The 9,673-nt window shown below is 43.7% G+C and overlaps 1 protein-coding gene across 1 annotated transcript in view; it reads right to left on the bottom strand.

The window, feature by feature from the left end:
• Nucleotides 1–542: 542 nt before the first annotated feature.
• The window catches only part of SMC1B (structural maintenance of chromosomes 1B), a 71,015-nt gene continuing 61,884 nt past the window's right edge, over nt 543–9,673 (bottom strand). Inside the window, exons 20-25 of the mRNA XM_035696015.2 lie at nt 8,782–8,938; nt 7,942–8,096; nt 6,789–6,940; nt 4,922–4,991; nt 2,272–2,382; nt 543–1,056 (exon numbers count right to left, since the gene is read on the bottom strand). Coding sequence (XP_035551908.1) covers nt 955–1,056; nt 2,272–2,382; nt 4,922–4,991; nt 6,789–6,940; nt 7,942–8,096; nt 8,782–8,938 — 747 coding nt within the window. The 3' untranslated portion in view covers nt 543–954. The remainder of the gene's footprint in view (nt 1,057–2,271; nt 2,383–4,921; nt 4,992–6,788; nt 6,941–7,941; nt 8,097–8,781; nt 8,939–9,673) is intronic.

Here is a 9,673-nt window from a genome sequence, read left to right as displayed (position 1 = left end):
TTTTGTTGCTTTAATTTTTTTAAATGTTTATATGCTTACAAACTCTTGTGTCAAGGGGTGACTTTCGGTAGATTGCAGTGAGGGAGCTACTCTGTCAGGTACAAAATTTTTTTTTTTTTAAGATTTTATCTATGAGAGAGAGAGAGAGAGAGAGGCAGAGACACAGGTAGAGGGAGAAGTAGGCTCCTCACAGGGAGCCCGCTGTGGGACTCGATCCCCAGACCCAGGATCATGCCCTGAGCTGAAGCAGACGCTCAATCACTGAGCTACCCAGGCATCTCTGTTAGGTACGAAATTTTACTCCATTTTGAAAATAGAAATGAAGTATTATTGAAAACACTGCAACTTTCTTTAAAAGTTGTAAAGAAATAAATGGGAAATATATGTAAGTGGAGAAGTCAGTTGTTACTTGGGAAAGCTTATGTTCTTCGATACTTCCTTAACAGAAATTACACATAGAGAAATCTAGATTTCATTGAAGCAGACATAACTTAGTTTCACCCTAAAATTTTTTTTGTCTGTAAAATTATAGATTGGAGACATTTGAAATTAGAATATTCTTTATTGATATTTTCAATATTGACATCAGTTCCTCTGAAATAACTTCCCATAAAACCTGGGTTCAATGCCGTATAAGTAGTATACTTGAGACCTAAGAATTTTCCTTAAAGATTAAACGTACAAGGCAAGAAAGACCTGAATGAAAAAAAATGCAGAATTCAACATTTTTCTGACTGGCTTTCAAAATGGCAGTTAAGACTATGGTACAAAATTGTACCTGTCACACTAACTCTGGGGAAACTTGACCTATGGGGAAGGGGCCCAAACTGGGACGGAAGCCAGCTCCAGCGCCTGGCCACTCAACTGCTTCCGCACTTTGTTGTTCAAGAGCAAGGACTAAGGGGTGATCCTGACCTGCCTGACTGTCCTGTTGGCTCAGAGTCATGCGAGGTCTTAACGTGACTCGTGGTTTCTTTTGCTGTTTTCTCGGTCTTCGTTGTCTGGATACTGGGAAAGATCCAGGGTCAAAACTCTGCTGAACATGCAGTCATCATGCTGAAAAGAGAGGAGACAGCCAAAAGTCAGCTCTCTGCTTAGGGACGGTGTCCTCAAATATCTTGGGTCACTAGGGAACCTGGATCCACACTTAAAACAGGGGCCACTTGTGTCCAGTTACATCAACCTCACATCTGTGTGTTCCCTGGTGGAAGGTAGGAGCAAAGGTTCGGCTTTGAGCGAAGGCCTGCTGAGGCCAACAACACAGGATGAGTTCTGACAGCAGGCACAGGTGTCCCATTGGCAAAGGACATGTACGCTGCAGCAGGAGAAGGTGCTTGCTCTGCTCTGCCCTGCGGTCGCCATGGAGAAGGCGCCCACATCCTCATGCACCACAGGCTTCACTGAAGGACCTGTGCTCACCACACTTCTGTTCATTTCTCCCTCCCCTGACTCCCTGATCCAGAAGCCCTGAGCCCCTTCTCCTTGTTTAGCCTGGAATGGTGTAGAAGCCCAAATCCTAGCCAGCAGTTCTTGGGGTTACTCTTCACCAGGTGTGTCTGCGGTGTGCATGTGCGGTGTATGTGTTGGTAAGCTGCCTTTTGCCATTCTGATTTACAGAGCCCCAGCCAGAGAACCTAGCATGGGTAGAGGAAAAAGGTATTTTTTACTCTTCTACACTGGTATGACAATTTCCAGTGGCCCCCTAACATCTTTCCCTAACAGGAGTGGGAAGTTAATTTTTATCTTAGTTTAAATGAAAACTCAGGAAGTAAAGCCTAACTGTCCAAAACTGAATGATCTGAATTAGTTGCTCTATTCCATTAGCTCAGGTAAGTGTCATGAACAGGTTAAGAAAGGAGTGTTTGATCAGACGTAACTTAGAATTCAATTTCTTTTTTTCCTCTGGTCCTTTTTCAAAGGTAAATAGGTCCTTTAGTGCTACCCACATGCGTTTGTTTTGCCTAAAGCATTCTAACATTACAAAAATATATAATATTCATAGTTAGTGGTATATGTTAGCAAGTACCTTAACAAAACTATCCTACTGTTCTGCAATTTTTGATTTGCTTTTTCACTTAAAACATATCTTAAAAATTTCTGTGTACTGCCATAGAAAAATAATGAGGTCTTAAAATCTTATTCTGTTTAAAAAGTCATTTAAGTCTATATTAGTCAACTGAAGAAATCAAACTGTATCTCCATTCTACTGGTACTTATGAGTAGGTGTCAGGAGTCAACTGAGTGACTTCTCTCCCCGTCGCTGGTCCTCACCTCTGGATAGACGCCTATCAGCGCATCGGCTTTGGAATAGAACTCCTCTTTTAGGGAAATGATTATCATCTGAAACTGCTCTTGAGTCTGCTCTTTGATGTAACTTGAGACCTGGAGGAAATGAAAAGCCCACATTTCACCCGCAGGGAAAGGCCTCATTGCTGGCCCCGGGATGGTGACTGCCTGTCCCTGGGTCTGCCCCTTGTAGGTAACGAGGCACTGGGCTTTCTGGTAATTCAGTAAATCCATGATAACTGCAGAAATGGAAAGAACTCAGATTCCAAAATAATAGGTTAGTAAAAAATTGTAAATCTTATTAAATCTATCCTCTAAAACTTTAAGAATTTTTTTAAGAACAGAGCTTTTACTTAAGATACTGTCAAGTGAAAATGCAATCAGCTTTCATAACAAGATAAAAACTGTCGCTCATACACTACGTGAGGGCAAGAACAGACTGGTATTTAAACTTCCAACTTCCTGTTTTGCTAACTCAAAGCCAGAAGATGAAAAAATGGCAATTATGGTAATTGCCATTTTGTGGCAATTGTGGCCAAAAATGGTAATCATAATCCATAGCATAATTATTTGGTTAGAGCTGAACTCCGTGGCTCCTTCAGGAAGCTCGAGTACAAGGCATGAGAATCCGAACAAAACAAGCTCTGGATAGAAATCGGTCTTGCTGAGCAGCCTCTACTCAGAACCCAGAAAAAGATGGAGATGAACTGAGCTACAGTTTCACAAGGTATCTGCTGACACTCTGCGTGTCTCTGAGGGGCTTGAAGCGCTCTTCATTTGCATCGTTCCAGACAATGCTGCGGCGCTAAGGACGCAGCTCTGGCAGCAGGCATGGCAGCAGGTGTGGCCGCGCCGCGTGGGCAGTAGTCCCTAGCTGACGTGCGCCATGGAGGGGAAACTGCTTTGGGCTGAGGGCTGAGCAGCAGACCCACAGCAGAAGGAACTCCATCTAGCATTGGAAGCAATGGTAGCCACCAGGATGCAGGGCTAAAAGTCATGGGCTGCTGACAGGAGTGGGAGACGAAGCAGAGGGATGCATCTGGCTTGGAGAGTTACCTACGGTAAGTGGGGGCACCCTGACCCTGGGAGGGAGTGGGAACAACTTCCGAATTGCTCATCCTACATGTCACACTCAGGGCAGTGGTGAGCATTTACAGGAGAGTAAATCTCAAGGGGAGACAAAGCTAAAAGGTTTTTAATACCTCAGATGGGTGTCACCAGGAGAGTCTTAAGTCTCTGGAGGCGACAGTGATATATCTAAATTTTGCTAGAAGACCCAGATACCTTAAGAGAAAAGCAGTCCACAAAAATACATACAACCTGAGTTCAAAGTGCCAGAATCACCTCTTCAGGGGAGGTTTCTCCAAATGAGTCAGGCCGTGGAGTCCAATCAGCCGATGCACACTGGCTGGCATTCAAGAGACAGATTTTCTGTTGTCCCCATGTTTTCCTCCACCTATTACCTTGAAGTCCGGCAGGTCACAGAAGCTGGCTCTTTGTTGTCCTCTACAAGGTTCAAGAGTCTGGGGATCAGTTTTCTAAATTTTGTGACTGTGGAGCAGACATGCTGTCCTTATGCACATGGTGATGTGCAGAAAGCAGGGGCCTGGAGAAATCCAGGCTGGAGTACCCATCGGGAAGTGCTGGAGGAAGACATGCCTGGTTCCCCACTGGAAGGCCCCTCAGCCCCAGCCCCTGACACTCCCTGCCTCTTAGGCAGCTCATGGCAGGCTCTGCAGACTAAACCTGGCAGGTCAGGTTCAGAGACTCAGACCCGGCCGCGGTGGCACCTGAACCCTGAAGACCACTGGGAGATGGACTCCTTAGCCAAGCTCACAAGACTAAGGTATACTGCAGGATGCCAAGTTTACACTGCCTGGGATCAGAATCAGGAGTCTGATCCATCCAGCTCCAAAACAGAGAGCGCTGGCATGGCAATGGGACCATGATAGAGTCTGTGGGCCACAGCTGTGGCTTCCCTCTGCAGCTGACTCATGCTGTCCTTTGGTCATGCTTCCACGGCTGACTCCGTTCTCGTGTCAGAAAGTCACAGTGGAGATACGTGGCTTCAGTGTCGGTCCTTTCAGGGGGTTTGTATATCGATGCTTTCATCTTGAAGGCTGACCTTAACTTGAACTCCCAAGAGTCCAACTGTTTCCTTAGTTCCCTCATTGTCTCAAATACTGAAAATAGGATCATGTAGGAGTGCAACGATCAGGTAAGTTTCAGTAAATGAAGGGGGGTGGGCAGAAGTTTGAACTTTAATTCCTTTGGAATTTTGTTTAGAAATGTTATTTTTGGACTTTATTAAACAACTGATTTGGTCCTATTTGCCACGGGGCCTACTGGTAACCCTCTAAGTCCCAGTATCTAGATCTGGGGAGAAGTTACCACTAGCAATGGTACGGACTCAGTAAAACTTGATTCCATTTTGATTCCATAAGAATTCATTGAGGGTCCCTTAAACCTCGAATGAAAACTATTGCCCCTAATTTTTAGATATTTAACTCAGATTTGATTTTTAATCAGCAGTTATCAAACTGTGGGTGTTCAGGATAAACTGTCTTTCTGACCAGAATATGATCCTCGAATTGTAAACATTCTACTGGAAAATTAAAAGCAGAAAGAAACTTACTTTGCCAATGTTTGTGTTGTCCAGGGCTGCATCTACTTCATCTAAAACAAAGAATGGAGCAGGCCGAAAACTAGAAAAGAAATTACACTCAAGTTGCAGCTTTCTATTTGTTTTACAAGAGACCTGGAGAGGATTAACAGTATTCAGAGTAAGTAAGCTATATCACCTTGGATGCTTCGCCTCAGTCACCAACGACCCCTATGATGCTAAGTCAAATGTGCAAGGCTCAGTCTGTGTCTCCCATAACTGATGCAGGTGGCATCTGGGGCTCCCCCTGCCTTTGGCTCTGATGTCAAGGATGACCATCTATTCCCCCAACCTGACCCACTGCTCCTTCCATCTCTTCCACTAACTTCTCTCAGTGCACTGCCGTTGAGGTGCAGTGCTTACATACTAATTAACTCCCTTGGTGATTTCTTCTCCTCTCAGGGTTTGAATATGGTCTATGTTGGTGGCTCCCATGTCCAGCAGCTTACTAGAAAACTCCATGTGGAGGTCTAATAAATAGCTCAAGCTCATCCAAAATCCCACTCCTCACCTGCCTCTCCAGACCTATTCCCTCCTGGGTCTTCCCACCTGAGCTGATTAGGGGTCATCCCTGCCTCCTCCTTCACACTCCACACCTTGTCTGCTCAGCTTCTGCTCTTGCCCTGGTCAAGCCCACCTTCCTCTCCCACCGTTATTGCTACAGTAGTTTTCTAGCCCTGTACCTGCCACTGTTGCATAGAGGCTATTCACTACAGATGCCAGGCTCTCTCTGGCTTCCAGACCTTTGTACTTGCTGTTCCTCATGTCTAGAACATTCTTCCCTTAGCTATCTGCATGACGTGCTCCCTCCATTCTTTCAAATCTTTGCTCAAACAGGCCTTCTTCCCAGGTGACTCTTTAATATTGCAAACCCTTCCCAGCTACTTACGATCTCCATTCCCTATTTTGTTCTCTGTAGTATCTGTCATTTCCTGATAGTCTCTATGTTACAGAATGAGTTTACTAATATACCTTCTCATCTGTCTTCCCCAACAGAAATAAAGTCTCTTTGAGGCAGGTATTTTGTTTTGTTCGCTGCTGTCTCTCCAAAGCTACACCACCACTTCCACACAGTAGATATTTAAAGCTGTTGAATAAATGGATGGCAGTGACACCTGATACTAGTCCTGTCCTGCTAGGACTTGCTCAGCACAGGCTCATGGTTTGATTCCCAGAGTCCACAGACAGAGGAACTGTCTGTTCCTCTCCTGTAATGGCTTCCTTTTTTACCCCTGGGAACAGTTAAAAGTAGTTGGAGAACTCAAGATAATCCTCCTGGTCATGAAAGCAGAGAGGCAGCATCATGTGCACCTACATCTTCATCTCAGGATTTGCATGTTGAAAATCAGTTGCCCTAATTTTAGCTAACAATTTTACTGACTGACTTCACAAACCACCATCACCACTAGTGGAAAGGAGGTTAAACATTTTTTCGGAAGAAATGCTTCATTTAACATGCTTTCCATAAACAGCTCTCTGAACAGGCACTAGGAAAATAATATACAGGTCGGGAGTTTTTGTTCTGTTTGGGTTTGTTGTTGACTGTTTATTGGCAATCCTGATGTCACATCTGGCTATTCCAGTATTTCTTTTTCTTCTGTAAAGCTGGAATATTAGTATCTGGTAATTACAGAAATTAAATGAAAATCTGCCAAAGACTGAGTTGTGTGTTTTGTGTGTTAGATTTGCAGTCTAAATTATTATAGGCCTAAAACAGAACCTGAATATTGTCTGGCTGAAGAAAAGAGTCTTGTTTCACATATGGGAAACAGATCTTCTGTGGGGAGGTCTGTTTGGTTTCTGCCCTGATGCAAAATCAGATAGCCCACTGTGACCTTACCTGTGCACAGCAAACAGGAGGGCTAATGCTGCCACACACTTTTCTCCCCCTGACAGATTGTCCATTGGCATGAACCTTTTGCCTGGAGCCACACAGTTATAGCTAATTCCCTCTAGGTAAGGCTCTTCTGGGTTCTCTGGGCTAAGAAATGCCTGAAACACAGGTTATTTATTTACAAAATCAGAAAAGGAGTAAATTTCAACTTTGGAAATTGCAACTGAGTTTAAATGCCAAATATTCTATTGGTTAGGTTTCCCTCCATTGTGATGGCAAAATACCAATGCCTGCAAATATGCAGCTCTACAGGTAGTCACAGGAAACAGGGCTGTCTGGGTGCGTAATAGAGGGGAAACATGGTAACACACACAAAAGATCAGGCCTCTCCAGAGGCCTGCCACACCTTGGCAGCACACACCACAGTCTGACAAAACAGCCTTTATTCAGCACACTCAGCCCATTCACTGGCCACTTACTGAATACCCACTGTGGGCCAGGTACTGTGGCAACAGATGAATCCTGCTTCAAGGAGTTTGTGGGTTTATTTTAGTTTTACTTTGCTGAAAATAAGTAAATTGTTTTTGGCTAAAATTCTAAATATCTGATCCAGGATCAACTTTCGGCCATAAAAGAACACCACAAGAAAGGTAAGAGCAGATGAAGACCTGGTCTACATCTTGACTTCACATCCAGTGCAACAGGATCTGCTATGGGTATTGGCTCCGGAATGGGCAAGGGTGATAGCAAAGAGACTGTTGACACACAGTCCTGCTTTGGTTCTTTCCCCCTCCTGACCCCAGGTCAGCCATTCCCCAAGACCCCCTACATTACATGCACCTTCACTACAGAAACCACTGACTGTTCCATAAAATCAAATTAGCACTAGACAGCAGAACTCCAAAACTGAAGAGAACCTGGAAACTAAATGACCTAACCCCCTCATTTTTCAGATGAAGAGATGGGACCAGAGAGTCTCTGCCTTGTCCAGGCCGGCCAATGGGAGTGAGTGGGAACACAGTTACCACGGTAACCAATCTTCTGGAATGGATTTTGCTCCGGAAGTGGGTCATTCAGATAATGTGATGGACATTTATTTCCCACCAGAAAAAAACTACCACCAAAACCAAGTTACCTTTTGGGGGTGAAAAATATGTACCTGGGCACTGACGTTTCTGCAGAGCTTCTTGTAGATTTCATCAATAGAGATTGAAACGTGCTCAAAACACTGGCTGAAAAGGTCATATCTCCTTTTTTTCACCTGTTCAAACTCTTGCCTACACATTCTGGCTTCCTTTTTGCTGGCCTCAAAAGCTAAAAGAGAATCATTGTTCTTTATTTTGCAGACCACTGAGGGGCTGGCTCCTCTTATTTCAACTTTAAAGCATAGAATATTTTAAAAACTGGATTTTGAATTTGATTGTCTTGAGTAAAATCTATCTTTAAAATACTTCAATTATTATTGATTCCAAGAACATGGCTCTTAAAATTGATGAGCCCTTTTTCCAGTAGAGCTAATTTTAACATAATAATGAAAAATTCTGAAACTACCTAATAATGACCATTATGTTGATATAAAAAAACGTATCTGTTCTAAAATAACCAGTACACCTGGGGCGCCTGGGTGGCTCAGTTGAGCATCCAACTCTTAGATGCTCTTCTACTTAGATGCTCATCCTCTTCTACTTAGATTGTGATCTCAGGGTCATGAGGTTGAGCCCTGTGTGAGGGGGTGCATGTTCTCTCTTTCTCAAATCTTTTAAAAAGATAAACCAGTACACCTGTTCTTAAGTTAAAGCAGAACACTTTCAAAAAGGAAGCAATTAATAACTCAGTATTAAAAATGCACATTAATATAAGACAACAGAGGAAAATATATGATACAGATAAATAAAGCTACAATGGGGTGGGGGAGGAGGGATTGCTGATAATTGTTACAGAAATCAAAACCCGTTGCACTCAAGAATACGGCCTCCTGGCAGCTACAGCTCAGGCTCACCATCTGTGGACTCCTGAAACTTGTCTCTGACGGTTTTTAGGTTTTCCAGGGCTCTCAGGTTGGGGGCTGCCGTCTTCAACAGGACATCTTCCTGGGATGCTACTTGTTGCAGTAGGAGTTTAAGGTGGGCCTCTATTTCTTTATCAGACTCTAGAGCCTATTATTGGGCAGAGAATTGCAATGATTACCCTGTCTTTCCAAACTGCTGAGTAATCAGGAATAGGGCACTTCAGGATTGGGCCCCTACCTTCCTTCCTCCACACCTACTCCTTCCCTCCCACGAAGCCCTGAGTCTGAAATATGGTCAGGCTGCCCGATCCCAGCTTCCTGAGCCACCTGGGCTCTTCCACGGTTCTAGTGTTACGGATACTGCTCTCAGAACATACTTCCCTTCCATATTTCCTAGTCTGGCAAAAAGCAACAATTCATATACCATCTTCATTTACTCAGTCATGAAAAAACAGTATTGTTTACTATGTATTAGACACAGAGGATTCAGTGATGAAAACTGTTTTGGCCTGACCTTAGCTCACAGGGAAGTCAGACATATATGCTGGCATTTACAACAGCGTGAAAACCCTCACAAGCATAGGTGCTGTGAGGTACGGAGAAGGGATCCAACCCATCTGGAGGGGGGAACACTTAAGCTGAAACCAGAACAATGAATAGAGTTTGAGTGAGGAGGGAAGGAAAAAAGAGGTATAGGCATGCGTGACCTTCTTGGGAAGCCTTCTTGCCTCCCAGGATCTTTTATTTATACATGATAAAGGTGACGTTTTAAGTCATTGAGAATTATTTGAAAAATGTTGGGTAAACTGGCTAACTTAGGTAATTTTTAAAAAACAGATTCTTATACCATATGCCAAAATAAATTTCAGATGAATCAAATAGG

The sequence above is a fragment of the Canis lupus genome, chromosome 10, assembly GCF_003254725.2.
Source record: "Canis lupus dingo isolate Sandy chromosome 10, ASM325472v2, whole genome shotgun sequence".
NCBI lineage: Eukaryota > Metazoa > Chordata > Mammalia > Carnivora > Canidae > Canis > Canis lupus.
This window is presented reverse-complemented; position numbering and strand designations above follow the sequence as displayed.